Below are 14,905 nucleotides of genomic sequence, written 5' to 3' on the forward strand. Positions count from 1 at the left end.
GCGTGAAAGGATGCCATAACTGAAATGCATGAAAGGATGCATTAAGGAATGAAAGGATGCCATAAATGAAATGCATGAAAGGATGACATAACTAAAAATGCATGAATGGATGCATTAAGGCATGAAAGGATGCCATAACTAAAAAATGCATGAACGGATGGATTAAGGCATGAAAGGATGCCATAACTAAAAATGCATGAACGGGTGCATTAAGGCATGAAAGGATGCCATAAATGAAATGCATGAAAGGATACTTTAATGTATAAAAGGATGCCATAACTTAAAAATGCATGAACATATGCATTAAGGCATGAAAGGATGCCATAACTGAAATACATGAAACGATGCATTAAGGCATGAAAGGATGTTATAAATGAAATGCATGAAATGATGTTATAAATGAAATGCATGAAAGGATGCTATAAATGAAATGCATGAAAGGATGCATTAAGGCATGAAAGGATGCCATAAATGAAATTAATGAATAATTACTAAAGAAAAATGTATAAGAAAGAAATGTATGTTGGACATACTAAGGATGTTTATGATAATAGTATGAAAGAAGTTTGGTTTCAATAATAGAGACTTATCTATTCTTTATGAATGATAAAAAATAGTACAAAACTAGGAAATTCATAATAAGTTTATGAATTACCGTATTGGTAGTGGGTATGCAACCCACGTAAATTATAATAAGTTTGTGAATTATCGTATTGGCCTGACGTATGCAAACTATAGAATTTTTTAGTGAAATGAAAGAGTTAGGTGATATTATGAATAATTATTAGAGTAAGAACAATTCTAAAGTAAAAGATTAATGGCCTAGCTGTGCATTTGGTAGAAAGGTGTCAATTATGTCAGTTAGATGAAAGGTTAAATACCTTTGAGTAAAATATTAATGGCCTAGTTGTGCATTTGGTAGAAAGGTGTCAATTATGCAGTTAGATGAAAGATTAAATACATTTGAGTAAAAGATTAATAGCCTAGCTGTGCAGGTGGCAGAAAAATGTCAATCATGCAAGTTAGGTGAAAGGCTAAAGGCCTTTGGGTAAAAGACTAAAGACCTTTGGGTAAAAGACTAAAGGAATTATAATGTATTTTGATATAAATGGTGCATAAGTGGTATGAAAGGATGTCATATAAATAAAATGTCAGCAATGCCTAATTGGTATGAATGAATGTCATAAAGAACAACGTAAACAATATTTAATGGGAATGCAATGATGCCCCAAATGAAAATATAAAATGGTGTGTTAACAGTACTTAAGGTGCAACTCATGATGATTATAAAAGATACATGATCAATTGGCATTTTAGTGCAATACATGTATAGTATTTTCTCATTCAATGTTCCCAGGGCAATTAATGAATAATAGAGGAAAATATACAGAAGGATTTGTATGATGGGCCTGTTAAGAAAAATTTCGATAATTGTATGAAAGAATTATGATTTAACTGAGAAAGGCTTATCTGGTCCTTATAGATTATGAAATTTAATTCGTCATTCAATAGTCATAAAATAATTATGTATAAATTGTGATATCTTTTCAATATTATGTCTCACTAAATAAATACTTAACGTGTGTTGATTTTATATGTAGGGAACAATCAAGGTTTTACCGAGTAAGGAGTGCAACAGTAACAACTTTCATCAATTAAAGGCTAACTCGTCAGTAACATAGTGATAATCTTATTCATTTTGAAAACTTAGTTGATATGTAATGGAACTAAAGTAAATATTTTGTAATATATTTAAAATGATAGTTTTAGTATTTTGCTTCTATGAGCATCATACTTTGTGGTTGTTAAAATTGAAATAAAATTTTACGGGGTTTTAAATTATAAAATGTTTTAAAAAGTGATGTGACATATGTATCTCGTGTACGAAAAGGTATACGGAATATGAGTGCTACATTTATTGGTATCAGAGCTACAAGTTTAGTCGATTCTCTGTCGAAATCGAGTTTAATTGAATTAAGAAAAAATGATTAAATGTCATTAAGATTGTCAAAGTTACTGATAAGGTGTCAATTATAGTGTGATTGATATCACTCCTTATCAACTTGAGTGTTATTCTTATGTATGTCCTAATAGATTTTGGACACTAAGGATAAAAGTAAGAAAGTAGATGATATTGAAAGGAAGGTCGAGATCAAAATCAACCCAAGAGAATCCGACATGATTTCAATATCATACAGTAGAAGGGTAGAAGTTGCTAGGGATTTTCCTCCATTCTATGGAAGGAGTACCCCAACGTTTAACGATGTTTCTGCATTTGAGGAAATGAGTAAGTGGTAAATACATTGACCGCTAAAATCTTATAGAAAGATGAATAATTAGAAGATAAACTGATTATGAGTTTTTAAGAATAAATGTTAAGTTTTATGGACCTAATAGAGTTACTTTTAGAAGGTAATTGGTGAAAATGGATTTTCTAACCATTTCATACTTTAATAAATTATTATTTAAAATCGAGATTAATTCTCCAGAACTTGGAAATTGTCAAGTTCTTAGTGATAGGAAAAAGAGTAAATTTCTTTAATAGTGTAATTTTTAGCATTAACTGCTATGAAGTTATTGCTAAAAAGTTGTAAAGTCTTCTTATTAATTGATGTAGATAACTAGACTTTCATAGTTGAGAGAGAAAATATTTCAATTGCTCGAGAATATTTTAAATGGATCTGGAAAAGTTACACAGATTTCCTCAATAAGGAAATGAAAGATTTTAAAAATAAAAGTATTCTATTTAACTTAATCTCGAGTGAGATGATAGTAGTAAATCTTAGTGGGTCATAATACAAATGTGAGTTGGATAGGTAGTAAACAATTGATAAAGATTCCAGGGACTATGTTCCTGGTGAACTTAGTGGAATTTTCATTTGATAAGTTAAGATTATATTGAATATAGGTTGGTTGTCTCCAAAGACGATTAATAAAAAAATGCAGATGGTATGGAAATTATAGTTTTTGGAGAGAGAAAAAAATCATTGTTCAAGGTCACATCGATAATGATTATGAAGAAAATGATGTCAGAAAGATATATATATATATATATATATATATATATATATATATATATATATATAGCTTTTATAGCTAATGTGATAGATACTCAAATAATTAAAGTATAATTGTTTGATAATTTCACAAAAATTGAGAGTTTATAGATGTCTTTTCAGGTAAATTTATTGAGCATCTCCAGATCGAGAGGTTGAATTTAAGGTTGATGGTTATTAAGGTATTAAACATATTTCTATTATTTTAGTATCAAATGATTTAAGTGAGTCAAGAGAATTAGGGACTCAATTATAAAAGTTAATTGATCAAAGTTTTATCAGCCCAAGTATTTCATCCTGGGAAGTATTTGTGTGATTAACAAAAAGAAAGATAAACCTATGTTGTTATGCATAGATTTTGGCAGTTAAATAAGACTCTTCGAGAGAAGAACTTGTATGCCAAACTATACCAATGTGAAATTCTGGTTAGCAGAGATGGTTTTCTTTGGCCAGATTGTTTTAGCATACGGTATAAGAACAGATTGTAAGGAAAACTCATGTTGTAATAATTGGAAACTCCTAAAAAATGATCCTGAAGTTTAGATTTCTTTGAGGACTTACTGGTTACTATCGAAGGTTAGTGAAAAACTTTTTGATGTTAGCTTTACTGCTAACCAGGTTGTTAAAGAAAGATATGTCTTTTGCAGAATGGAAAAGAGGTCAAGAGAGTTGTTAAATGCTAAAGAGGATTGTAATAGAGACACCAGTGTTTATACAGCTTGAGTAGGGTAAAGGATTATGATGTGATCATTGATTATCTTCCAGGAAAGGCCAAGGTTGTTGCGGATGTACTTGGTCAGAAACCTTCGGCAATTTTGAGAGCTATGGATGTGTAATTAGTATTGAATGAAAATGGCATTGTAAGCTGAATTAAAGTTGAAGCCAATGTTTTTTATTAGATCGGAATCTAGGTGGCCATAAGTTAATGAAAGAAATTGATTATAAAATGAAAGTTACACAAGATAATTTGTTAAAAATGCTTTCGATTGACAAAAGTCTTATGCATATCTAAAGATAAAGGAGATTGAATAACAAGATAGTGATAAATTGTTTCTGAAAGTATCGCATTGGGAGGAATTATTGTAGTGTAGACTGAGTCCGAGAGTTATTGAACCTTATGAGATTTTTATTAGTTCATTTTTGCCTCTCGAAATGGACAAGACCTATAATGTTTTCATGTGTCATTACTTATTAATTATTGATCAGATCCATTGCATGTTATTAAATTGGGGAAAATAGAGTTCGACCAGAGTTGAATTATGAAAAAGAACCAATGCATACCTAGACTCAAGAAAATCCAAAAACCCTGTAACCAAACAATTCCTCTAGTTAAATTGTGGTGGTAAAGGTATAAAGTCTTTAAAATTGAGAACGAATTTTTCTTAAGGGGGAGAATTGTAATACCCCAAATATCAGGTCAAGGACTTTATTGAAAAGATTTGAAAATTTAAGATTTATTTGAATAAGTGGTAAAAGATGAGGAAATGATTGGAATAATGTTTAGACTAATTTGTAACAATAGGTAAATTAAGAGGGCACTTTGGTCTTTTAAGAGGAAAAATGAATTTTTAATGTATTCCCTATTAGGGATTTTAAAAGGGGGAAAAGAGGAAAGTAGCCATTTATATTCTATTATTCTTCTTCTATCACGTGGGTAGTGCTCTACTCTCTAGCATAAGGTAAACTTCCATTAGCTAGTTATTCCTTTAAATTTTGGGTTGCTTTGGTAACATTAAGTGATATGTAAGCTTAAGGAATGATTAAAGAAGGTTAAAACTAAGTGGTGGATGTTTTATAGGAGATTTAAAGAAATGGGTTTTTGAATGATATGTTGATATGTATGTTTTTATTGAGGTTTATTAGTAGAATTGACTTGTTAAATGATTGAATAAGAGATTATAAGCATGAGATATGATTAAAAACATGTTTAGAAAAATGATATGATTCTTGAGTTGAGATGTTCTATGAAGATGTTAGATGTAAAAGGTGGTAAAATGAAGTAAAGTTAGTTGGGTTAAGTAAAGAGAAGTTAAATAGTATTGTTGGAGGTAAAAGTATAATATTAGAGGGAAAATTAAGTGAAAATCGAGCTGAAAAACGGTAAATATGGGCAATGGTATCGGTACTGATAGAACAATACCGATACCTATAGGTGTAAATAGGTAGAAATTAGACGAACAGTATCGGTACCGATGCAAGTGGTATCGATACTGATGGGGTATCGATATTAACAAAGGGAAGTATTGATACCATGGATCCAGAATGTCAAAATGGTATCGATACTAAAAGGGAGTATCAGTACCATAGTATAGTAGTATCGATACTGAGAGAAGGGTATCAATACCAGGAAACACAAAATATATAAATATTATCGATATTGAAATGAATATTGGTACCATAGTATAGAAGTATCGATACAAGGGTAGTAGTAATGATACTAATGAGCTTGAAACTATAATATAGATTGAAAGTTTTATAGAAATAGAAAGGAATGATACTTTTAAGTATTAAAGTATAAATGTTAGGGAATATACTAACATTTGGTATGATATATGTCTTGAATGGATGATAGTGTAGATCATAACCAAGCTCCTGAATCTAGCAAGAAAAGGGGGAAAATAAAGTTATTGATTACCTATATATCTCTACATCTTATTAGTGGGATTATCAGGTGAGTACCTTATTGTAATTATTTAAGATAAAGAAGATGCAAATTAGAATGTTTAAATTTATGTATGTTTTATAATATGGATTATGTTGTCGTTATATGTATGGAAAGAGTGTTATGAATGAGTTTTAGAGCATGAACTGCTCTGAACCAAATTAATAACTAAAAATGCATGAACGGATGCATTAAGGCATGAATGGATGTCATAACTGAAATGCATGAAAGGATACCATAAATGAAATGCATGAAAGGATGCATTGAGGCATGAAAGGATGCCATAACTAAAAATGTATGAACGGATGCATTAAGGCATGAAAGGATTCCATAACTAAAAATGCATGAACGGACATAAAGGCATGAAAGGATGCCATAACTAAAAATGCATGAACGGATGCATTAAGACATGAAAGGATGCATTAAGGCATGAAAGGATGCCATAACTAGAAATGCATGAACGGATGGATTAAGGCATGAAAGGATGCCATAACTGAAATGCATGAAAGGATGCATTAAGGCATGAAAGGATGCCATAAATGAAATTCATGAAAGGATGCATTAAGGCATGAAATGATGCATTAAGGCATTAAAGAATGCCATAACTAAAAATGCATGAACGGATGCATTAAGGCATGAAAGGATGCTATAAATGAAATGCATGAAAGAATGCATTAAGGCATGAAAGGATGCCATAAATGAAATTAACGAATAATTACTAAAGAAATATGAAAAGAAAAATGTAAAAGAAAGAAATGTATGTTGGACATACTAAGGATGTTTATGATAATAGTATGAAAGAAGTTTGGTTTCAATAATAGGGACTTATCTAATCCTTATGGATGATACAAATTAGTGAAAAACTAAGAAATTCATAATAAGTTTATGAATTACCGTATTGGTAGTGGGTGTGCAACCCACGTAAATTATAAAAAGTTTGTGAATTATCGTATTGGCATGACGTATACAAACTATAGAATTTTTAATGAATTGAAAGAGTTAAGTGATATTGTGAATAATTATTAGAGTAAGAACAGTTCTAAATTAAAAGATTAATGGCCTAGTTGTGCATTTTGCAGAAAGGTGTCAATTATGCCAGTTAGATGAAAGGTTAAATACTTTTGAGTAAAAGATTAATGGCCTAGTTGTGCATTTGACAGAAAAGTGTCAATTATGCTAGTTAGATGAAAGGTTAAATACATTTGAGTAATGGCCTAGCTGTGCATGTGGCAGAAAAGTGTCAATCATGCAAGTTAGGTGAACGGCTAAAGGCCTTTGGGTAAAAGACTAAAGGAATTATAATGCATTTTAATATAAACGGAGCATAAGTGGTATGAAATGATGTCATATAGATAAAATATACAACAATGCATAATTGGTATGATTGGAAGTCATAAAGAACAATGTAAAAAATACTTAATGGGCATGAAAGGATGTCCCAAATAAAAATATAAAATGGTGTGTTAACAGTACTTAAGGTGCCGCCCATAATTATTATAAAAGATACATGATCGATTGGCACTTTAGTGCAATACATGTATAGTATTTTCTCATTCAATGTACTCAGGGCAATTAATGAATAATGGGGAGAAAATATACAGAATGATAGGTATGCTGGGCCTACTAAGAAAAATTCTGATAATTGTATGAAAGAATCATGGTTTAACTGATAAAGGCTTATCTGGTCCTTATGGATTATGAAATTTAATTCATCATTCAGTAGTCATAAAATAATTATGTATAAATTGTGATATCTTTACAGTATTATGTCTCACTAAGTAAATACTTAACGTGTGTTGATTTCACGCTTAGGGAACAATTAAGGTTTTGTCGAGTAAGGAGTGCAGCAGTAACAACTTTCATCAATTAAAGGTTGACTCGTCAGTAACATAAGGATAATGTTATTCATTTTGAAAACTTAGTTGGCATGTAATGGAACTAAAGTAAATATTTTTGTAATGTATTTAAAATGATAGTTTTAATATTTTGCTTCTATGAACATCATACTTTGTGGTTGTTAAAATTGAAACTAAATTTTACGGGTTTTCAAATGACAAAATGTTTTAAAAAGTGATGTGACATCCGTATGTCGTGTACGGAAAGGTATACGAAATATGTGTGTTACATCATCGTTGGAGAGTTCGAACGCTGTATAAGTTAATGGAAATATTGTAGTTGGAAATATGTACTGAAGTGAGGATAGTATTCTACACTTCCAACATGAACTTTCCTTGAATTTTTAGTGATTAGCTCCTTAAGAGTGTTATTTCTCTTGAAGGATATTATGACAGAATGATTTGATGCGAACACGACACCGGTTTCATCTTCTCGAATTTCTCCATCATAGTAAAAACAACTGAAATACACCTAATTAAATAAATAATATATGAATTAAAATATAAACTAATAAAAAAATTAAAAAAAATTCACTATAATTTAAACAACATAATTTCATATTGTTAACGTATTGGTAAAATGTCTTCAGATATGATTTCACTTTCTAATTTTACAATTGTAAAAAATAATATAAAATAATTAGTATAATAAAATTTGTTAAAATAATTAAATATAAAATAAATATAATAAAAATAAATTTACCTTATAAAAACAATAACAAAATGTACTTAGTTTGATAGAAGAAATTGATAGAAGTGAGAATAAGTAAGTAATTTTATTGTGGTACGTGCCAGAACCCCGCGAAGGCACAGATGATGCGTGGCATCCACTCGTACAAAATCCCACGAAGGCACCGAAAGCGATCCACTCTTTATTGCCGTTTTGTCAGAAAGAGTGGTAGACCAATAATATTTGAGGAGAGGGTGTGTGATAAGGTTGATTTCGGTAAAAATGCCCATTTATCGATCTCTGAATATCTGTCTTCCTCAATGACTCCACCTATTTGCAAAGCCCCGCCATTGCACATTACCATGCTCTCCAAGATCTTCCGTTCTTCAATACCACAGAGACGTCTGAAAAGCCTTGGCCTTACAATCGTCCCGAGTTTATTTCTCAAATACCTTCTTGCTCCTCAATGATTGCCCCGACCCATTTTCACAAGCGAAACTATCAACCCTTTTGCACTGATTTTTTAGGCGTTTTATCTTTTAATGGCTTTGACAGGAACCATGAAAATGAACTTGAAACTGAAATCGAAACCGGTCCTGAAATACCTTCAATTCTTGATGGGATAGCCGCCATGGTTGGCCGGCACGTTCTGCTTGGTAACAAGATCAACCCTGCTGAGAATAACCACAGCAACAGTGGCGATCAGTCTGGTTTCGTCTCGGTGTCACAACGTTTCGGGTCTAACAAAAGAGACCAGGGCAGTACGGTTTCAGTGCAGAAAATCTACAGGGGAGTGAGAAAGAGGTGGTCAGCGGAGATACGTGACCGTATTGGGCGGTGCAGGCACTGGCTAGGCACGTTCGACACGGCGGAGGAAGCTGCGCGTGCTTAAGATTCAGTGGCAAGGCGGCTGAGAGGGTCGAAAGCCAAGACCAACTTCGAAATTCCATCAGCTATGCCAGCTCTGTCGTCACCCTCCACCTCGTCGTCGTCTCCAGAGGCAAGGAAGAAGGTCAAAGGTAAAGCTAAAACCGAGAGAAAATGCGCGGTGGTAGCCTCCGTGGATCAGCTGTTCAGTTGTGATAGTAGCCTTGGTGGAACTGTAGGCAAAGGGAAGTTGGAGTTGGACTTGAAGCCGGACGTTGAACTTAATAGCAAGGCCATTACGTTAAATAATTAATGAAACGGCCAATTCCTCCCTAGCTATTACCAGTTTCTTTTATCTCTAACCTTGTTTAACTGAAACTAATGATGCTTTTTGTATGGTGCATTGAAGAAAAGCTTCTCTGGCTTTTGTTTTCTGGGCTGTAAGTCAAAATCTAACACCATATATAATGAAACTGATACATATATATAGTAAATTAATCTTCTCATATACTTTGAATGCTTTATCTTTATGTGTGAGTAATCAATCACGAGTTGAAAATTCGTACTTGTTAAAAATATTTTTATTTGACTTCTTCATTAAACTCGTTAAAATTTTGTTTTATTCATGTTTTTTTTAACTAATGATGCTTTGAATGCTTTATCTTTTATCTTTATCTTTATGAGTGTGAGTCTTCTGATATAGCGGTTGTATTTGTTTCTTTTTAAAGCTATTCCAATGTTACGTTGTTTTAGTGAATTAAATTAATTTCACTTAAAAGGGAATTGAATTAGTCGATAGTTAAATGATAAAGGAAATTATTTTGCCTTTGTTGTCAATCGCTTAACCAAATCAAATTCTTCTGTAATAAGTTGAGTTGCAGTGAATTTAGTAGACAGACTATATAAAGTATAAACCTAGTTTTGACGAACATAAAGGCATCATCATTGTCGATTACCAGTACAAAATCTAGCTCACGTTAGCATTTTCGGGAAAAGAGAGGGAGGCTATATTACCTTTCAAATCAATTCTCCCGCAGTCTAAGTCTAAGAGGTACATTTAGTCTTATAAACGAACGGAACGAATATGAATGTGAGTATATTTATGTTCGTTCGTTTAACTTTAATTGAATAAATGAACGAAAGAGAACAAAAAAATTTTTGTTTGTGTTCATTCGTTAAGGAATGTAGCTTGTTCGTGTTCGTTCATGTTCGTCATTTAAATGATAAACGAACACAAATGAACGATAATAAACGAACGGATGTAAACGAACATAAACGAAAACAAATGAACCTAAACGAACACAATAAATGAACATAAATGAACGTAAACGAACATAAATGAAAATATATTTTTCTCTTTCCTAACAATTTTAAGATTATATTTTATTTAATTGTTTTGGGCTTTTTTATTTGTATTTAAAATTAATTGAATTTTAAAATATTTATGGGTACCAAATTAAAATTTTATTGGCTTTAATATTTTAAATAGGATCTAGAGAGATTGGGCTAAACATAAACAAACATAAATGAACGAACATATTACTGAACGTTCGCGAACGTAAATGAGCGAACGAGTCTTCTATTCGTGTTCATTCATTTAATTAAACGAACACACAATCTTGTTCATATTCGTTCGTTTAATAAATGAACGAATATAAACGAACTTCCCGCTGAATGATTCATGAACGGTTCGTTGAACGTTCAGTTTGTTTCGTTGAACGTTCTGTTCGTTTCCATGACTATGTACATCCGTTGAGATTGTCACTTTACTACTTGTTTTTAGGAGGTAAAATAATAAAGACTGGAGACTTATATGAGATTAACTCTGGCTTATAAATACTTGTAGAAGGGAAGTATGAACGTAATAAGATTTGAGCGAATTATATATTTTATAATCTCATGAGATATTATATATTCTTTTTGTCATGACCTGAATATTAGATAAGATATATGTGTTGTATATTATTAGTTTCTTTTACAAGTTGAATCCTTTGAGAATCATATGAAGAGAATTGGAGTATTTACGACCAACCCATTCATCTGGCCACTAAAAACAAGCCAAACAGATTAACTAAAACACAACGTGAAATGAAATGAATTTATTTCTTCTGTATCATAGTTCATAGCAACCTCCATACTGCAATTTACTTAACAACTCACCTAAATTACAAAGCAAATAGAAAACGACTAGTTCGTATGCCATGCAATTCTAGTCAACGCATAGTTTCATCATCTAACTGTGCAATTTGATGTTTAATTATTTTATAATATACACACATATATGTATAATTGAACAGAAATGGAGCTTTTTTTGCACTTCTGTTGAAAAACTAACCTTGACAAACCGAACATCCATGGCGTAAGAAAAAATCCTTCTTGTTTGCAGTAGGAACTGAACCACAAGGCAGTGTAATTTTCCTCAGATTGCTTGAAAGCACCATCCAAGCTACAATGTCTAGACTCACGTTGTTACACCATCTCAAGGTCATCTCTTTCAATGCTTTGCAGTTCAGTATCACGCCTTCAACTCCTCTGGCGGTCACATTCAAGCAACCTTCCAAATTCAAACGGGATAACCGTCCACACCGCTTCCCGATTGAAGCCAATGTCCCATCATCAATTGCCAACCCTTCTGCTTGCAAAACCTCTAGTTTAGGAAGTTCAAAGTCCAATTCAAGATTATTAACCCCTCGGCATTTACTAATCTCTAAACATATAATCTGCAAGATGCCTTCTTTGGTAATACCCGAGCAGTAGGTAACGTTGAGTACTTCCAAGTTGGGGCAAACATAGGAAGCCATTTTCAAGCATTCATCATTCAATTTGTTATTCCAACCCAAGTGTAATGTCTTAACTCGAGGATTCCCCACAATTTCAGCTGGGACTGATTCGACCCCGAGGTTTGTTCTCTCCATATTGATAATTGTTAGCAAAGGACAGTTTCCGAAAAGATAGAACAAGGTTGAATTGGTTAGCTTATAGCATAAACCAAGGGTTTGTAAAGGTTAAATTACCAAAGAACTTGGCTAATTCTATCATGGATTCGTCATTGAGAAAATTTGCTCCTTCAAGATCTACGTAAGAGACGGGTACTTGGATAAGAGAAAATAATTCCCATCAAATGTGAAACAAAAGCAACGAGAGAGAACAATCTTGTGCAATGGAAGGTTAGCTTCAGCCACTAAACACAACAATTCATTAGATATAAACGAATTGGAGAGATCAAGCTCGCTTAAACTTCTGGCATACGCAAAGGAATCCAAAAAAACATGCATCAATCGAAGGAAATCCAATTCCATTGATGAAAATCGACTTCAAATTATCACTTCTACGAATAGCCAAAGCAATTCCGCTCTGGGTAATGAAATCGCAATCACGAATCACTAATCACGAATCACAATTTCAATCAAGAACAAACAATTGGACGATAAAGTAACAAGAACTTGATCGGTTATGAAGGTATTACCAGAAAGATCAATCTTGCGCAAACACTTGAGCGATGAAGCCAACCTAAGGATACCATAATCAGTAACTGTTAGGTATGACTCATAAATATACCAGTAAAGAAGACAGGAGATGGAGCGAAGTGAGCGAAGCGAACGCAGCGAACATCAACTGTCCTTACAAAGAAAGTCTCGTTGTGGGGTTACAAATTATGTGGGTTGGGGGTGCGGGGGCGTAGTCCCCGCGGTACGGTACAGGGTTAATTTTGTAATTATGTACCAGGGTTTTCTATTATAAATAGAGATGTAACCTAGACCTAAAATATCAATTGAATAAAATTCTAGCGCCGCCTAGGCACCGAGGACGTAAGCACATTGCCGAACCTCGTAAAATTCTCGTGTTCTTTCGTTTTCTTTACCTGTTTTTGTCAACAGTAACCAAACCAGAAAAAATCTTTGAATCCAATGATCCGCTAGGGGAAAACTCACATCCAGGATCAGGATAGCTAATGTCAACCACTTCGAGAGAAGGGAAACAATTACCGATCTCAACCAAATCAGAGTTTTTCAAAGACCCAATGGTGGAGTGTGAGAAAGGAGACAAGATATGAGGAACGACCGATGACCGGAGTATAAGAAGAGAGACTTAAAGAAGAAAATATACTGAAAGTGTATTAATCAAAGGTACTTCAACCCATTACAAATATTACTTATATAGCACTACTCAAATAAGTTTAACAACTTTGATCCAACAGACTAACCAACTTTTAACAAACTCAGTTAGTTTTGACTAATTCAATACCAACTAATTACATTTTATTATATTATATTGCTAACATTCAACTTTTTTTCTTCATTCTTCTTGATTTTTTTTGAAAAATTGAACTTCTAACTAAAGCGATGCCTCCTTTTGTTATACTTTAAACGAGAATCGAAATTGCGATGTCTCATTCCGTTCTACTTTAGACGAGAATCGAAAGTACGATGCCTACTTCCGTTTTACTTTAGACGAGAATTGAAAGTGTGATGCCTCATTTCGTTCTATTTTAGACAAGAATCAAAAGTGCGATGCATTCTTCCATTCTACTAGAATCGAAAGTGTGATGCCTCCTTCCTATTTTATTCACCTTTATTTTTTTCTCCATTCTATTAGATTTTCTGAGATAGACACTTGGTTGTGAAGCTTTTAAGTCCCATGTTACCTTTTCATAGAAGCAGCTAACCATTAAGAAACTAAAACAGAGTTCTTGAACAAATAAATCAGCAATGCAGACCAAGAAACAACCATCAACAAACACCGAAATTAGTGATTCAATAGCGACCAAAGTGAAAGAACTTGAATAAATAGTTCATCTCGTGGAGGATTGAAGTTCAGAATCAACATCAGTAGCAATGCAAGACAACACATTTCAAGTCCAACCCAATATAGACTGAATCAAAACAATAGTATCTTCCCTACTAACCGAAAATAGAAATCATACTCAGCAAGAATCCATCATCTCAACTTTTGCCAAGAACTATGTCCCCACCATTGTTGCACAACAGATTCAAAGTTACGAACAGGAAAAAAACCAGCCATAAAGTGATAGATGTTTCAATCTTCAATTTTGAATCTACCATCAGAAATTACCAGAAAATAATGCAATAATCGAAGTAGAGTTACATCTTCAGATCTTAATGGTAATCAAAAAAATAGTTATCGATGAGCGATGGAAAAAAACACAAAGAAAGAATCATATTGTCGATACACGAATGAGGATTGAGAAGCGAATACATGTAAACAGAAAATGCATAAAAAAACAAATGAAACAACGAGGGGTAACATGTAAGACTTGCGATGAAGGAAATGCCGATTGTCGACGGGAGAGGCAGGAACGAAGGAAACTTTACTGCGATTTGGGGAACCCGATCAAAAACAAAATGTCAACAGCAGAAGAAAAACGGCATCAGGATCTTCAGAGTTACTCATTCAGACATTTCATCGATCAGTTTCTAGGCATTCAGATTGATACGCATCAGTGAGAAATCCAAGAAGCCACCATAGAACCATGCCATAACAGAGCACCAGCTTTCAAGAGCAGCAGGACAACAAATTTAGCAGAGCCCAAACAACTACTATACAACCAGGAATCTAAGATTTGGTGCATCCAGATCATCGATGCAGTGCATGCACGCTAAACTATAGAAACAAGAGAACTACTCTGAATCACAAGCATGTGTCGATCCCAAATTGAAAGGTAAATGACAATATAATTGTGGAGATATCTCTCAAACTTAAGCAAGCTAAATTGAACCAAAACCACAGGGAAAAA

At 33.1% G+C, this 14,905-nt stretch overlaps 1 protein-coding gene and 1 pseudogene across 1 annotated transcript; one reads left to right on the top strand and one right to left on the bottom strand.

Moving 5' to 3' along the window:
• The first annotated feature begins 8,429 nt into the window (after positions 1-8,429).
• On the top strand, positions 8,430-9,175 carry LOC120117016. Its single transcript, XM_039137365.1, has 2 exons — positions 8,430-8,718; positions 8,811-9,175. Exons 1-2 carry the CDS (start codon positions 8,430-8,432, stop codon positions 9,173-9,175), a joined length of 654 nt encoding a protein of 217 aa, XP_038993296.1.
• Positions 9,176-11,374: 2,199 nt separating this feature from the next.
• LOC120117017 lies at positions 11,375-13,819 on the bottom strand (annotated as a pseudogene).
• Positions 13,820-14,905: the final 1,086 nt, after the last annotated feature.

The sequence above is a fragment of the Hibiscus syriacus genome, unplaced genomic scaffold (assembly GCF_006381635.1).
Source record: "Hibiscus syriacus cultivar Baekdansim isolate YM2019G1 unplaced genomic scaffold, ASM638163v2 tig00110318_pilon, whole genome shotgun sequence".
NCBI lineage: Eukaryota > Viridiplantae > Streptophyta > Magnoliopsida > Malvales > Malvaceae > Hibiscus > Hibiscus syriacus.

What these genes read in the sequence shown, in the direction of transcription:
- LOC120117016 (XM_039137365.1), top strand. Translation starts at nt 8,430, where the DNA reads ATGCGTGGCATCCACTCGTACAAAATCCCACGAAGGCACCGAAAGCGA. An exon ending in TGGCCTTACAATCGTCCCGA is followed by an intron (nt 8,719 to 8,810) that starts GTTTATTTCTCA and finishes CTGATTTTTTAG; the next exon opens with GCGTTTTATCTTTTAATGGC.